The sequence below is a fragment of the Aquarana catesbeiana genome, linkage group LG02, assembly GCF_042186555.1.
Source record: "Aquarana catesbeiana isolate 2022-GZ linkage group LG02, ASM4218655v1, whole genome shotgun sequence".
In the NCBI taxonomy this organism is placed as follows: Eukaryota; Metazoa; Chordata; class Amphibia; order Anura; family Ranidae; genus Aquarana; species Aquarana catesbeiana.
Window position 1 is genome coordinate 440,063,694 of NC_133325.1, and position 17,077 is coordinate 440,080,770.

Here is a 17,077-nt window from a genome sequence, read left to right on the forward strand (position 1 = left end):
GGGGAGCGTCTGTCATTAAAAGGGGCTCCCACTCAGTGGGCTCTTTCCACAATACAGGGAGTGGTAATGCCGAGAGCCGCAGGGATGCGAGTGTTACAAAATTCTGTCAGTGAGCTCGAATTATAAGCTTCTGGAAGGCCTATAATCCTGAGATTGTTACGACGTGAACGATTTTCCAGGTAATCGAGTTTTTCCAAAATGTACTGATGGGTTTGAGATGCCTGGTGTGCCGCTGCCTGAGAGCTCTGTGCTTCCATCGTTCCATCGGCAGAATAGCGGGGGACATGCGGGGCTCAGTAGGTGGAACGGGAGGGGTGTCTGGCGGACAGGAGCTGGTTTTTTATGCAGTCCTTGCCGGAGCCGCTGTCTCTCACTCCCGCTACATGAGGCGCCGGAACAGGAAGTCGAGGGTAAAGGTTTTAAAAAACCATAGTATTCAAAAGCACCGATCTTGGCGTTTTGAATACTTTTTAAGTGCAGAGGAGGGGTTTGGGGTCTTTTAGACCCCAGATCCCTCCATAAAGAGTACCTGTCACTACCTATTATGGTCACATTGTTTACATTCCTTGTGAAAGCAATAAAAGTAAATAGAATCTTTTTTTTTAAAGGGACAGTGTAAAAATTTTTAAAAAAAATCAATAATAATAAGCGCCCCATCCCTCCGTGCTCAAGCTCCAAAACAAACGCACATGTAAGTCACGCCTCCAAATGCAAACAGTGTTCAAACCACACATGTGCGGTATCTCCGCAATCATTAGAGTGAGAGGTGAGAGCAATAATTCTAGCTCAATACCTCCTCCATAACTTTAAACCGTTAAAATGTTTTAAAGCATCGCTTATGGAGATCTTCAAGTACCGTAGTTTGTCGCCATTCCACAAGTGTACGCAATTTTAAAGCGTGACATGTTAGGTATCTATTTGCTCTGCATAACATCATCTTTCACATTTTACAAAAAATTGGGCTAACTTTTTTTTGGGCTACTGTTTTTTTAAATTTGTTGAAGTGTATTTTTTCCAAACAAATTGCATTTGAAAGACCACTGCGCAAATACAGTGTGACATAAAATATTGAGTGCGCTACTCAAATTAAAACCAAATAGTAATGTGAATATAAAGAAATGAAAAAATTATAGTTCATATGGAAAATGATGGTATCATAAACCGGAGGTGTGATTCCTCTTTAAGTCTTCAGTAAATCTTCTATGGATCTTCTAAGACAATGCAGAAATAGGAAAAGGGGGCTGCTTACCAGATTTGATGGATCCCCACCACAGAGATCATGCGAGCCTGAACAAAACTCCTCTCGGGGTCAGGAACAGCTGGTCTTTGAGTAGAGACAGACTTCCCTCCACGCCTGGTAGTTGAAATTTCAGAGGCTGACGTCAGGCTGACGTCAGGGTGGAGCCAGGGGACCTGACGTCACCACACTCTCAGCTGATCGCCTTCAGCATCGGCTGTGTTTTTTAACTGCAACGGTGTTTTACCCTGTCAATGCTTTGATGTCAGTTGTCCATTCATGGATTAAAGCATTTTAAACTACTGCACAATGAAGCACCTCTTTTTCTTTTAAAATATACCATTTCCTGCTACGAGTGGTCTTGCTGGAGCAGCTAATAGAGGAGAGTGTTCCTGATTGCCGCCTCTGAAATTTCAACTACCAGGGGTGGAGGGAAGTCTGTCTCTATTCAAAGACCAGCTGTTCCTGACCCAGAGAGGAGTTTTGTTCAGGCTCGCATGATATCTGTGGTGGGGATCCATCAAATCTGGTAAGCATCCCCCTTTTCCTATTTCTGCATTGTCTTAGAAGATCCATAGAAGATTTACTGAAGACTTAAAGAGGAATCACACCTCCAGTTTATGATACCATCATTTTCCATATGAACTATAATTTTTTTCATTTCTTTATATTCACATTGCTATTTGGTTTTAATTCGAGTAGCGCACTGAACTTTTTTCTTTACACTGTACAAAACCTCATGTTCAAGGTTTTTAGGTTGCAGCACTCAGGGTTATTTATGTTTCGTATATTTGCGATTTTGTGTGTTTTTTATGCATTTTTAAAATAGAGTTTCACTAATTTAAATTCCACATTGGTTTATCACAGTTGGGGGTAGCGCGGAAGGTCTACCATATATTGTGACATAAAATATTGCAATGACATCCTTTTTATTCTCTAGGGTTTCTGCTAAAAGGATATATATAATGTTTGGGGGTTCTAAGTAATTCATTAATTCTAGCAAAAAATACTGATTCTAACTTGTAAGTAAGAAATAGGCCAGGTTTTGAAGTGGTTAAAGCGTCATGTATGGAAATTTTTGGGCACCATAGTTTTTTTCTATATCACGGGCGTGCACAATTTTAAGACTTGGCATGTTTTGTATCTATTTACTTGATGCAACTACATCTTTTAGATTTTACCAAAAAAATGGGTATTATATTGTGTGTGTTTGCACTAAAATTAATTTTTTTTCCTAATGCCGCGTACACACGAGTGGACTTTACGGCGGACGGGATTTCGTTGGACAATTCAATCGTGTGTGGGCTCCAGCGGACTTTGTTTTCTCAAAAGTTGGACGGACTTAGATTTGAAACATGTTTTAAATCAATCCGTCGAAATCGAGTCCAGTCGAAAAGTCCACTTGTCTGTATGCTAGTTTGACGGACAAAAAGCCACGCTAGGGGAGCTATTGACTACTGGCTATGAACTTCCTCATCAAGTACGAATTCTACGGACTTTGGTGGATTGTGTGTAGGCAAGTCCATTCATTCAGAAAGTCTGTCGTAAAGTACGTTGAAAAGTTCGCCGGGCAAAGTCTGCTGTAAAGTCCGCTCGTGTGTACACGGCATAAGGCTTAAAAAATGCTGCTTCTACAGGAGTTTTGTGTTCTGCCTATAGAAAAAGCTCAATGTTATCTTATGTGTCCATGCACATTAGGAGGATTACAGGCATATTTTAAGCTCAATGTTTAGGGGCAAAAAAAAACCCCTTTTGGTTTGCGTTTCTGATTGGAACATACCGGCAAAAAAAACGTAAAACTCTCCTTAACTCATTTAAACTTTGTACAAAAAATGCCTATATGAGCGTTTTTTTACTGCCAAGAGAACAGGCATTTTTTTTAAGCCCAGTGTGCATGGAGCCTAAACATTGGCAATTAATAAACAGTTGAAAAATATCATGTGACATGAAAATTTGCATCTATCATCCTTTTATTCTACAGGGCCTCTGCTTTCAGAAAATATATAATGTTCTGGGGGTTAAAGTAATTTTATTGCCAAAATGAAGATTTTTACATGTGTGCAAATATTTAAAAAAAATACCCTACAGCTGAACTGGTTAAATTTTACAAATATTAGTGATTTATTAACATTAATACAGTTGTATATTTTAAGATTTAGCAATAATTTTTTAAGTTGTTTCATGTGCAATAATAATGATTTTAGTGCTTTTTTCAATTGAAAATTGTGTGGTATGATAAACATTTGTGCAACTATCATGGCATGTAACAATCAGTAACACCATCTTTAAATTTTACAGGACTTATGATTTCTAAATATATATGGTTTGTGATTTTTACTAAGATCTGTGTGAAAAATAGTGGAAAACGACATAAATGGCAAAAATGGTCCAGCCACCTGGGTGAAAAATGGGAGGTAGGGATTGTCAGTTAAAAAGTTAAAAATTGCACTAAACTACCCTAACTCAAACAAGATGTCTTATTCACGTTTAAAACATTGGGTTTCACATATAAAAAGTGCACAGAAGAAGGTAAATTAGTGTTGACTATGGCAATAAAACCAGATTCTGTTTCCTATTAAGGTTAAATATGTTTACATCTCTCCAGATTTAGTAAATTAGGCAGTCATGCTCTCAATCTTAAAGGAAATGCTTGACAAAAACAAGGAGACTGTCATTAAGACTCTAATCTTACAAAAAATAGTAGCTGCTGGCTGTTATGCTGACCCTTCCAAAACTGCATACTTGTTCAGGGTCATTGCCTAGGAACAGAATTGGAGCTAGTGGATTAGAATAACAGCTAAAAAAAAATTGAAATTCAGAAGGAGGTCAGAAAATGAAGTTCCCATGCCTCTGTCCTCTGTCCATGATAGGTTTACGTTAACATGATCTGAAAGTTAGAAAATAGTCTTTTACTACCATGACATCAGAGCGGATGTATGAAAACTAGAGTTACCTAAGTAGATTATAGCAAAAGTAAAGGTTCCTTTTTTATCTAAAGAATTACACTTTGACTGGTTGTTCAAATTCTGGGACATTAACTCTAATATATATCTGTTCCTTCAGTACAATCCATTTTTTGTCTTTTTTTTATCTTCACTTTACTTTACCACATTTCGTTCAGGCTCTCCATCACCTTTGTTGCTTTGTGACCTTATTATTTTTTTTCAAAGTTTCTGCTTGCTGCTGGGAGAATTTCAAACATGTAATTTTCCTTGTGTAGCCTGTGGTTGTATCATTGCAAGCATTGGGTTATGCCTCAATCACTTACAACCTCTTCAGAGTCCAGATGCCTCTAGCCTCCAGTGCTGTTTATCATCTGCTCTAGCAGTAACGAGGACACAAACACACATAGAGGATGATACATTGGCAGCCTCAAAGGTTCCAGGTCATTGGGCCAGTGTACTGAGGCAATTCTGGAGTGAGTTCACCAATGGTACTCACACTGATGCTAATATGGTTTCCTTTTAGATTATTTCTTTCAACAGTTAAGCTTATTTTTTAAAAAGACCAACCTCTGGTGAATTTCAACTACTTCAACTAATAGGATTATAATCTTCAAAAGGAGATATTTTAACACATAATACAACAGTTATTTTATTAAACCTACTGAATTTACTAAAATTTATAATTAGGCCTATAAACAAGTGCCAGCATTAAAAATAGCACCCGATCACATTCTATTACCAAACGATTTGTTAAGAAAATTTGAAAATTAAAAAAATCTTTTATATTGCTGCTCTGGGAACAAGGTTTTGTTAGGTTTGCTCTGTTTAAAAAAAAAAAAAAACATAGCTGTAATCAATTGAAGCTTGAAAAATGAAGTTAAGAGTGTAGTCAATTACTGACAATCAGAAGACTCACATCCTTTCTATATACCAAGATAACACAGCAAAAATATATCATATATAGCTGGATTCACAAAGTTCTACCTTACAGTTAAAAAAAAAAGAAAAGCCCAGTTTACAGATGGTTTGGTGAACCCAACAAGAAGTCCTCAAACACCAAAGTTATTGAAGTCTATTGGAGCCAAATCTTGCATTTTTTGAGGGCTTTTTTAAAGTTTATTTGCAAGATAATATTAGTAGCTGGGCACTACCATAAGTGAGTTATGCAAAAAAAAAAAAAAAAATGCACAAATGCAGAAAAAAATATGTAAACACAGTTCAAGTAGAAGAGGGTCTTTAACCACTTCTGGACCAGCCACCGCAGTTTTACTGTGGCAGGTTAGCTTGGCTGGGCAAATTGACATTACCTTATTCGCTTTCCCTTTTGACCACAAGGGTCATGCACGCACGTTGCGTGTGACCGGAACCGATGTGAGTGCCCGGCGGGCGCGATGACCACCGGGCACCCGCGATTGCTCATGACAGAGCGAGAACCAGGATGTGTGTGTGTAAACACACACATCCTGGTTCTTTCAGGGGAGTAGAGACAGATCATGTGTTCATACTAAGTATGAACACTGATCTTTCTCTCCTCCTAGACAGTCCCATCCCCCCTACAGTTAGAACACACCTAGGGAACACAGTTAACCCCTTGTTCGCCCACTAGTGTTAACCCCTTCCCTGCCAGTGACATTTATACAGTTATCAGTGCATTTTTATAGCACTGATCGCTGTATAATTGTCAATGGTCCCAAAAAATGTGTCAAAAGTGTCCAATTTGTCTGCCACAATATCGCAGTCTCAATAAAAATCGCAGATCGACACCATTACTAGTAAAAAAAATAATAAAAATGCCATAAATCTATCTCCTATTTTGTAGACGCTATAACTTTTGCGCAAACCAATGAATATATGCTTATTACAATTTTTTTACCAAAAATATGTAGAAGAATACATATTGGCCTAAACTGAGGGGAAAAGTAAAAGATATTGGGGGTTATTTACTAAATCCACTTTACACTACAAGTACACTTGAAACTGCAGTCGCTGTAGATCTGAGGGGGGCATGCAAGGAAAATAAAAAAACAGCATTTTAGCTTGCACATGATTGGATGATAAAATTAGCAGAGCTTCCCCTCATTTTAGGTCTTCCCCTCAGATCTACAGCGACTGCACTTCATTGCATTGCAAGTGCATTGCAGTGCAAAGTGTATTTTCCTTTCGTAAATCAAACCCATTGTGTTTTTTTGCAAAATTGTCACTCTTCTTTTCTTATAGCGCAAAAAATAAAAACCGCAGAGGTGATCAAATACTACCAAAAAAAAGCTCTATTTCTGGGAAAAAAAGGGGATCGATTTTGTTTGAATACAGCATTGCACGACCGCGCAATTGTCAGTTAAAGCGACGCAGTGCCGTATTGCAAAAAATGGCCTGGTCATTGAGCAGCCAAATCTTCCAGGGCTGAAGTGGTTAAACATGGCTTACAAGACTACACTGAAAATACACAGATCCCTCAAATAACATGCTTGAAAGATGCCTTAAAGCTGAATGTACAGTTAGGGATCAGTGTGATAAAGTCCTTTAAAAGTGGCACATTTTGTTTACAAACAGCATCCAGGGATTTGCCATTTCGGGGTGGTAGAAACACCAGAACTAAATGAAACATCCCCAGCTGGCTTCTGCTGTAAACAAACCAGCTGGGGATCTGTCATGTAACAGCACTAGCACTACTACCGCTAAGTAACAGATCCTGGCTGCCTGGTGTTTATAAACAAACAAGCTGGGGATCCTGAATGGCATCATTAACCAAATATGATTATGGCAATATTTAGTAAATGGTGTCATTCAGAATCCCCAGCCAGCTTTTAGACATACAGCAGCCAGCCAGGGATCTGTCTTTTATGATGAGAATAAGAGAAGGGCAGCTATGGAAGGTGGTAGATCACTGGGATTAAAAGAAAGTACATCTCTGGATGGCTTGATGTTGTTGGATTTACATCAGGAGACATTATTTAGCCACAAATGTTTCCCAGGACTGCAAACCAAAGCTCTGTGATTAAAGTGGTTGTAAAGGCACAAGTTTTTTTTTTACCTTCATACACCATGAAGGTAAAAACCTTCTGTGTGCAGCAGCTCCCCAGCCCCCTAATACTTACCTGAGCCCCATCTCGATCCAGTGATGTCCATGGGAGCCTTGGTTCTCCAGGGACTTGCACTCCTAAATAGGCTTTTAGCAACAGCGGGAGCCATTGGCTCTCGCTGCTGTCAATCACAGCCAGTGAGCCAATCAGGAGACGGAAGGGGTGGGACTGAATTGTGGCTCTTTGTGTGAATGGACACACAGAGCCTCAGATCAGGAGGGACCTGGAAGGAGAGAGGGGCCAGGAGTGCTGGCATGGGACCCAAACAGAGAAGGATCCAGGCAAAACTGCTGCACAGAGCAGGTAAGTATAACATGATTGTAATTTAAAAAAAATAACAAGACTTTAATATCGCTTTAAGCCCTACACAGGTGAAACATATTTGAGGGGCTTTCCTGATAAGTGGGAAGCCAGCTGAAGCCATTTTGTGATTCGCTATAATAGTGTGCAGTCCTGAGAAACATTTCTTACTATATGGCCAGGCTTGACATGCTCTTATCAATGACCCAGCACCCAGTGTTTGAACCAGTTGGTACATCTGACAGGAGTATGTGAGTGGTGCTCCTTTTTATTTGGTTTATAGGAGATACAGTTTATTTTGTTTTCAATAAATTACTTTTTGATAGTGTGAGTATTTTTTTTTTTCATATTTCTTTTGGAATGAGTAACAAAGGGTCTGGTTTTAATGTACATTGAACCTTCCAACAGTTTTTTTGTATGTACTGCCCTTAAAAAAAGGCATGCAGAATCAGTGGCCTGAAAAGGGAGAACAGTGAGTATGCATCCCAGGGACTATACCAGACCACATGCCTTCAGTTTTGGGGAGGCAACTTGCAAGGAGTTTAGGACTGTGCCTTGCAAGGCACCTTGTCTCCAAGTTGATGGGGAAAAGGGGACATCTTGTCCACCAAAAGTGATGTGGGTATTTTAGGAAGGGGGGGGGGGTTATCAGAATCTGGAAATCCCCTTTAGAATAAGAGGAACCTAAGATTTCCACCTCCCAAGGGGAGTGAGTACAGGGTGCAAGTAAATAAAACACCCACACCATAAAAAAAGTTTTTTTATTTAAAAAGAAAAAGAAAACAATGGTGCACCCCATGGACATCGAACATGAATCATGTTATCCAGAGATGTGGATCCCTATAAATCACAATGACCTGCTGCCAAATGATCTGTTGTCTTACAATGTTCATCCAGGGCACTCCCTGATAAATGGAGACAAAAGATCCACCTAATTTAAAAATACTGCTTTAATAAGTAAAATAATAGATATATTATTATCAGGACAGTGGAAACTATAGGATTGGTTAATACCCGACCATTACAATTTTACAAACTTATTTGACCTCACATTCCAAAACCTTGGGAATAAATATGGCGTTGCAATCTCACCCATGCAGCTGAAACAGCCTCTTCTCTTCTGAGAAAACTTTTCACCAGATTTTGATTAGAAGCACACAATTGTCTAAAATGTCTTTCTACACTGTAGCATTAATGATAACCTTGTGAGATTCTTCCCAATTTCAATGCTGTTGCCCTTTATTTTAGACAGATGCTGCTCTGACATACGATGCAGTCCATATTGTGTCTGTCTGCTACCAGAGGGCCCCTCAGATGACAGTCAACTCATTGCAGTGTCATCGACACAAAGCTTGGAGATTTGGAAATCGCTTTATGAACTTCATCAAAGAGGTAGGTAATATAGCATTAATATTTCATATTAAAAAAAAGGACAATGTAGATCAAATAGAAACTCTATTAGATCAACAATACCAGATCCAGCCAAAAATGCAACTAACTAGAGATATATTAAGTAATTACTGGGGAATTCCCCAGTATCCTAAAATAATGGACTATAACAGCCATAACGAAGAGACATATTAAGTAAAATTGTAAAGTTTTCTGTATCTCTCTGTATCTTTTTGGATGAGGTCCAAGTCTTTTTTTCTATTCAATTAGCTAACTAGATATTGGCATCTGGGCTATGGCTTCTCTCTGGGGATTTGATAAAATTTGGTTACTTAAATCTTGGTACCCCCAGAAGTAAATGTTTTCTGATGATGCTGCAGATTATATACTTGCTATATGTAGAGTGCAGTTTATTGGTTGCATGGAAGATTCATATAGGTAGGGAATAAAAGAATGTCAAGTTTCATTTTTTGAATTGCTAATCTACCTATGGTGGCATGCAGAATAAGAAAACGAGCCACACTGACATGCTGAATGCACATTGATTCTGTAACTCAGGGACTGTTAGAATCATGGAGATGGAAGAACAGTGTTTTAACACAGACAGGGTTGTTGTTTATCCAAAAACTGCAGTAGGATTTTGCCCAGAGGTCATGAATAGTACTGGAGTCTTTTTTCAATTAGGATATGTTGATGTTGAACTCCTGACAAACAGTTAAAAACAAAGTTGAAATGCAAATATTGGAGCCGTTCAAGAAATTTTGATTATGAGCCTGAGAATTGTACAGCTCTGCCAGACTGAGAAGCCAGGATGATGACCTGACTGTTCTTCGATACAATGACATAAAACAGCTAGGTGCCATTTTTACCATCAGCCTGTGACTGGACAGTGAGGAGCAGTAACAGAGATGTTCTCCCGTCAGGATGTTTCTTGACAGCATATGTGAATACAGGACATTTAATTTAGCCAAAGTACTGAACCTCACCGGCCCAGCACTGCTTTGTAGGGAATTACAAGAGGCTACAATCGAGTTAAATTCCAGCATTTATACTAAATACATTTAAAATTGTTTTAATTATTTTTTTATTGGTAGGTAGAATAATTTGATGTATTTTTAATATCTGCCTGGTGTTCAAGGAAAGAAATAATGTGAGTGTCGCTCTGGGTTATATACTTTCGTATATATTTTTTCTAAAAAAAAAAATGTATCACTTACAAATGAAATATTGCTTCTTTTCACATGATTACCTTTGGCCCTTTGTTGTAAAAAGCCTGTTTACAGAAAAAGTTGTAGTTTACATACACAAGTGAATAAGTCAGAGTTGTAATCAATCCCTTACCAGACAACTTTATCCCATGTTTTAAGGACATAAAGAGTGAGTGCTTCTGTTGAGTTGTTGTTTAACTATCCCCTAGTGCTGCCTTTCTCAACTAGTGTGCCGCGGAACACTGGTGTGCCATCAGAGGTTCTCAGGTGTGCCGCGGGATCAGGGGAGAGAAGGGCTGTCAGATGAGCCTGATATTCAGATCCCCTGCCGAACTGTACATCACCACTGTGAGAAGCTCCGTCAACCTCAGATTAGTGAAAGAAAAGTGCAGGGGATAGGGATGAGCTTCGAGTTCGAGTCGAACTCATGTTCGACTCGAACATTGGCTGTTCGCAAGTCCGCCGAATAGCGAACAATTTGGGGTGTTCGCGGCAAATTCGAATGCCGCGGAACACCCTTTAAAAGTCTATGGGAGAAATCAAAAGTGCTAATTTTAAAGGCTTATATGCAAGTTATTGTCATAAAAAGTGTTTGGGGACCCGGGTCCTGCCCCAGGGGACATGGATCAATGCAAAAAAAGTTTTAAAAACGGCCGTTTTTTCAGGAGCAGTGATTTTAATAATGCTTAAAGTCAAACAATAAAAGTGTAATATCCCTTTAAATTTCGTAGCTGTGGGGTGTCTATAGTATGCCTGTAAAGGGGCGCATGTTTCCCGTATTTAGAACAGTCTGACAGCAAAATGACATTTCGAAGGAAAAAAGCCATTTAAAATGACTCGCGGCTATTGCATTGCCAGTCCGACAATACACATAGAAGTTCATTGATAAAAACGGCATGGGAATTCCCCACAGGGGAACCCCGAACCAAAATTAAAAAAAAAAAAAATGACGTGGGGGTCCCCCTAAATTCCATACCAGGCCCTTCAGGTCTGTTATGGATATTAAGGGGAACCCCTGCCAAAATTTTAAAAAGAAATGACGTGGGGGTCCCCCCTAAATTCCATACCAGACCCTTATCCGAGCATGCAACCTGGCAGGCCGCAGGAAAAGAAGGGGGGACGAGAGAGCACCCCCCCTGCTGAACCGTTCCAGGCCACATGCCCTCAACATTGGGAGGGTGCTTTGGGGTAGCCCCCCAAAACACCTTGTCCCCATGTTAATGAGGACAAGGGCCTCATCCCCACAACCCTGGCCGGTGGTTGTGGGGGTCTGCGGGCGGGGGGCTTATCGGAATCTGGAAGCCCCCTTTAACAAGGGGACCCCCAGTTCCTGCCCCCCCCTGTGTGAAATGGTAAGGGTTTGTACCCCTACCATTTCACTAAAAAACTGTCAAAAATGTTAAAAATTACAAGAGACAGTTTTTGACAATTCCTTTATTTAAATGCTTCTTCTTTCTTCTATCTTCCTTCATCTTCTTCTTCTTCTTTTGGTTCTTCTGGCTCTTCTGGTTCTTCCTCCGGCGTTCTCCAGCATCTCCTCCGCGGTGTCTTCTATCTTCTTCTCCTCGGGCTGCTCCGCACCCATGGCATGGGGGGGAGGCTCACGCTCTTCTCTTCATCTTCCTCTCTTCTTCATCTTCTTCTTCATCTTCTTCTTTTCTTCTCTTCTTCTCGTCTTCTCTTCTTCATTTTCTTCTCCGGGCCGCTCCGCATCCATGCTGGCATGGAGGGAGGCTCCCACTGTGACGGCGTCTCCTCGTCTGACGGTTCTTAAATAACGGGGGGCGGGGCCACCCGGTGACCCCGCCCCCCTCTGATGCACGGTGACTTGACGGGACTTCCCTGTGATGTCACGGGGAATGCCACAGGGAAGTCCCGTCATGTCCCGTGCGTCAGAGGGGGGTGGGGCCACCCGTTATTTAAGAACCGTCAGACAAGGCAACGCCGTCACACAGCGGGAGCCTCCCTCCATGCCAGCATGGATGCGGAGCGGCCCAGAGAAGAAAATGAAGAAGAGAAGAAGAGAAGAAGAAGAAAAGAAGATGAAGAGAAGAGCGGGAGCCTCCCCCCATGCCATGGGTGCGGAGCGGCCCGAGGAGAAGATGATAGAAGACGCCACGGAGGAGATGCTGGACGAGAACGCCGGAGGAAGAACCAGAAGAGACAGAAGAACCAGAAGAAGAAGAAGAAGATGAAGGAAGATAGAAGAAAGAAGAAGCATTTAAATAAAGGAATTGTCAAAAACTGTCTCTTGTCATTTTTAACATCTTTGACAGTTTTTTAGTGAAATGGTCCCTTACCATTTCACACGGGGGGCGGGATCTGCGGGTTCCCTTGTTAAAGGGGGCTTCCAGATTCTGATAAGCCTCCCACCCGCAGACCCCCACAACCACCGGCCAGGGTTGTGGGGATGAGGCCCTTGTCCTCATCAACATGGGGACAAGGTGTTTTGGGGAGCTACCCCAAAGCACCCTCCCAATGTTGAGGGCATGTGGCCTGGTATGGTTCAGGAGGGGGGGCCTCTCTCTCTGGTATGGATTTTTGCAGGGACCCCACGCCATTTTTTTTTTGGCGCGGGGTTCCCCTTAAAATCTGTACCAGATCTTGAAGGGTCTGGTATGGAATTTAGGGGGACCCCCACGTCATTTTTTTTTTAATTTTGGCCGGGGTTCCCCTTAATATCCATACCAGACCTGAAGGGCCTGGTATGGAATTTAAGGGGACCCCCACGTCATTTTTTTTTAAATTTTGGTTCGGGGTTCCCCTGTGGGGAATTCCCATGCCGTTTTTATCAATGAACTTCTATGTGTATTGTCGGACCGGCAATGCAATAGTCGCGAGTAGTTTTAAATGGCTTTTTTCCTTCGAAATGTCATTTTGCTGTCAGACTGTTCTAAACACGGGAAACATGCGCACCTTTACAGGCATACTATAGACACCCCCCAGCTACGAAATTTAAAGGGATATTACACTTTTATTGTTTGACTTTAAGCATTATTAAAATCACTGCTCCTGAAAAAACGGCCGTTTCTAAAACTTTTTTTTGCATTGATCCATGTCCCCTGGGGCAGGACCCAGGTCCCCAAACAATTTTTATGACAATAACTTGCATATAAGCCTTTAAAATTAGCACTTTTGATTATTCATGTTCATGTCCCATAGACTTTAACGGTGTTAGCGTGTTCGAACAAACTTTTCTCCTGTTCGCATGTTCTGGTGCGAACCGAACAGGGGGGGTGTTCGGCTCATCCCTAGCAGGGGAGTTTGCTGTGCTCTCTGCTGCCCCCTACAGTGCAGTACTTGGCTGAATGAGGAAACTGGAAAGGTGCTGTGCTAGAAGCTAGATTGGTTTTAAAAGGGCTTTAAACATGTGTCTGTGCATGTGTCTGTCTGTGTGTGTGTGTGTGTACACGTGTCTGTATGTGTGTGTGCACGTGTCTGTATGTGTGTGTACATGTGTCTGTATGTGTCTGTGTGTGCACGTGTCTGTATGTGTGTATGTATGTACAAGTGTCTGTATTTGTCTGTATGTGTGGGTGCATGTGTCTGTAGGTGTGTGTGTGTGCACATGTCTGTATGTGTGTGTACATGTGTCTGTATGTGTCTGTATGTGTGTGTGTGCACGTGTCTGTATGTGTGTGTACATGTGTCTGTATGTGTCTGTATGTGTGTGTGTGTGTGTGTGCACGTGTCTGTATGTGTGCATGTATGTTCAAATGTCTGTATTTGTCTGTATGCGTGGGTGCATGTGTCTGTAGGTGTGTGTGTGCATGTGTCTGTACGTGTGTGTGTGCATGTGTCTGTATGTGTGTGTGTGCATGCACATGTATGTGTCTGTATGTGTGTGTGCATGTGTCTGTATGTGTGTATGTGTCTGTATGTGTGTGTGCACGTGTCTGTATGTGTGTGTACACGTGTCTGTATCTGTCTGTACGTGTGTGTGCACGTGTCTGTATGTGTGTATGTGTGTGTACAAGTGTCTGTATGTGTCTGTATGCGTGTGTGCATGTGTCTGTAGGTGTGTGCATGTGTCTGTATGTGTGTGTGCATGTGTCTGTGTGTATGCATGTGTCTGTACATGTTTGTGCATGTGTCTTTGTTATGCCATGTGTCTGTATATGTGTGTTCATGCGCATGTATGTGTGTGTGCGTGTGCCTGTATGTGTGTGTGCATGTGTTTGTATGTATGTGTCTATATATGTGTGTGCACATGTCTGTATGTGTGTGTGCACCTGTCTGTATGTGTGTGTACACATGTCTGTATGTGTCTGTATGTGTGTGTGCACGTGTCTGTATCTGTGTATATGTGTGTACAAGTGTCTGTATGTGTCTGTATGCGTTTGTGTGCATGTGTCTGTAGATGTGTGTGCATGTGTCTGTATGTGTGTGCATGTGTCTGTAGGTGTGTATGCATGTGTCTGTATGCGTGTGTGCATGTGTCTGTAGGTGTGTGTGCATGCACATGTATGTGTCTGTATGTGTGTATGCGTGTGTCTGTATGTGTGTGTGCATGTGTTTGTATGTGTGTATGTGTCTATATGTGTGTGTGCACGTGTCTGTATGTGTGTGTGCACGTGTCTGTATGTGTGTGTACACATGTCTGTATGTTTCTGTATGTGTGTGTGCACATGTCTGTATGTGTGTATGTGTGTGTATACAAGTGTCTGTATGTGTCTGTATGCATGTGTGCATGTGTCTGTAGGTGTGTGTGCATGTGTCTGTATGTGTGTGTGGATGTGTCTGTATGTGTGTGCATGTGTCTGTGTGTATGCATGTGTCTGTATGTGTGTGTGTGTGTGTGCATGCACCTGTATGTGTCTGTATGCATGTGTGCATATGTCTTTATGTGTGTGTGCATGTGTCTGTATGTGTGTGTGCATGTGTTGGTATGTGTCTTTATGTGTGTGTATGCATGTGTCTGTATGTGTGTGTGCATGTGTCTGTGTGTATGCATGTGTCTGTATGTGTGTGTGCATGTGCTTGTGTGCGTGCATGTGTCTGTATGTGTGTGTACATGTTTCTGTATGTGTCTGTATGTGTGTGTACACGTGTCTGTATGTGTCTGTATGTGTGTTCACGTGTCTGTATGTGTGTGTGTGTGTGTGTACAAGTGTCTGTATGTGTCTGTATGCATCTGTATGTGTGTGTGTATGTGTCTGTATGTGTGTGTGTATATTACTTTTAATCCTCACAACCCCCCATTCCTGTACCATCAGAACTGCTTTTGTAGTGCTTGTTTGTGATAGCAGCAAGGACTGCTGCACCTCTGAAAAGCAATCCACGCACAAATCACTTTTCAGAGGCATTTGACAGGCGGAAAAAGGCATTATGTTGCCTCCTCGCCACCTGTTTTAATGCAGCATCACTACAATGCAACTGTGCAATGCACACAGGATAGTTGAGTGCAACCCCATTCACCCTGGGTATACCTCCAGCTGCAGCCACAGCATGTGTGCACCCCCAGCTAAAGAGAGAGGAGTTGGGGGTGGTAAAAACAGCTCAACCATGTGGTTTTACCGCCCCTCCAACCTAACATGTGAACAAGCCCTTGGTTCACATCTGTATGGCTCCGTGCTGTGTGTAGGGCAGCCCATTAATTTCAATGGGCTTCCCTACTCACAAAAATGTAGGGAAAGAAGTCCCCAACCTTTTTTTTTTAATTGCACTGCACCAAAAGCACCCCACATTTTCCAATGTGTGGGGTACCATTAAGAATTAATGGCACCTCTAAAGAGCAGCGCATTTGTGTGTGCATCAGGAATGAGTGCGATTTTGCACGTGTTCCGTGCCACACAGTAACGTGAACCAAGCCTTGGACTGGGGTGCCTCAAGACTGAAAATACTTTTTAAGGGCGCCCCGACTGGAAAGAGGTTGAGAAACACTGCTCTAGTGCTCTTTTATTTATTTTTTATCATGTATTAATTGTGTATATATAAGTTGAACCCCATTGTCATTTGTGCACCAGATTATTTATCTATCCTAAGATAAGCAGTATTCCCCTGATCGCTATGCAGAAACAGACCAGAACATGTAACCTGCTCCTTCAAACTTTTATTCACAAACTTTGTTGAAAATATATATAGTTAAGAGCACAGCTTTTAGATCTGTTATCCAGAAGGTTATCCAGAAGGTTTCAAAAACCCAAATATGGATATTTCATTTCTTAGAAAATGTCACACACACATAATCACCAAGCATTTTTTTAAAATTAGCAATTGCGTAGAGCCCAACTGAACAACTTAGTGAAGGCAGGAGCATTAAAAGTAGCAAAAGAAAGGCAGGGGTTATTGAAAAAAAACAAAAAAAAACGTAACAATATGTTTTTGACTTGAAAACATGTTTGCTAAAGGTCAGAATATTTTTTCTTGAAAATACGGTAATTATGTTTTCAGTCCTACCTGTTCAAAATTCAGCAAAATACATTCTAAAGCTTGATTTCCTTGATTCAAACTAAATTCTACTACCAGATTTTTGACAAATGTTTGGTAAGAATTCATTTTACTAGTGTTAACCATTATTTTCAGTGAAAGAAAGTTGAAAAAGAAACTTCATTAACTTCATTGAGTAATCAAATTACACATCTACCCCCAAGACCACGACCATCACCACCCTTAAAATGACAATAGCTCACCCCTGAAAATTTTTCTCACCAGTCCATCCTCCCTCATTGCCTTCCTGCTGTAGAAGTCTACCCTAGGTAAGCACTGAGTAGTGCCAGAGCTTACCCAAGTGGGTGAGATCACTTCTCCCCCCAGTCTGAGGATTGCCCAAACCTGAGCACCATCACGTGGGGGAGGTCACATACTCCTGCATACTTGGAAGCCCCACTCTTTTACAGCAGCAGGGAAAAAGCTTTGAGACAGCAAGATTTAAAAGGATGCAAAAAAGAAGCATTTAAGTATAAGTATACATTGATG

General features: G+C 41.3%; 1 protein-coding gene across 1 annotated transcript in view; it reads left to right on the top strand.

The window, feature by feature from the left end:
- GRIK3 (glutamate ionotropic receptor kainate type subunit 3) overlaps window positions 1-17,077 on the top strand; it is a 929,711-nt gene that overhangs the window by 568,115 nt on the left and 344,519 nt on the right. The window contains exon 7 of the mRNA XM_073615535.1: window positions 8,811-8,954. Coding sequence (XP_073471636.1) covers window positions 8,811-8,954 — 144 coding nt within the window. The remainder of the gene's footprint in view (window positions 1-8,810; window positions 8,955-17,077) is intronic.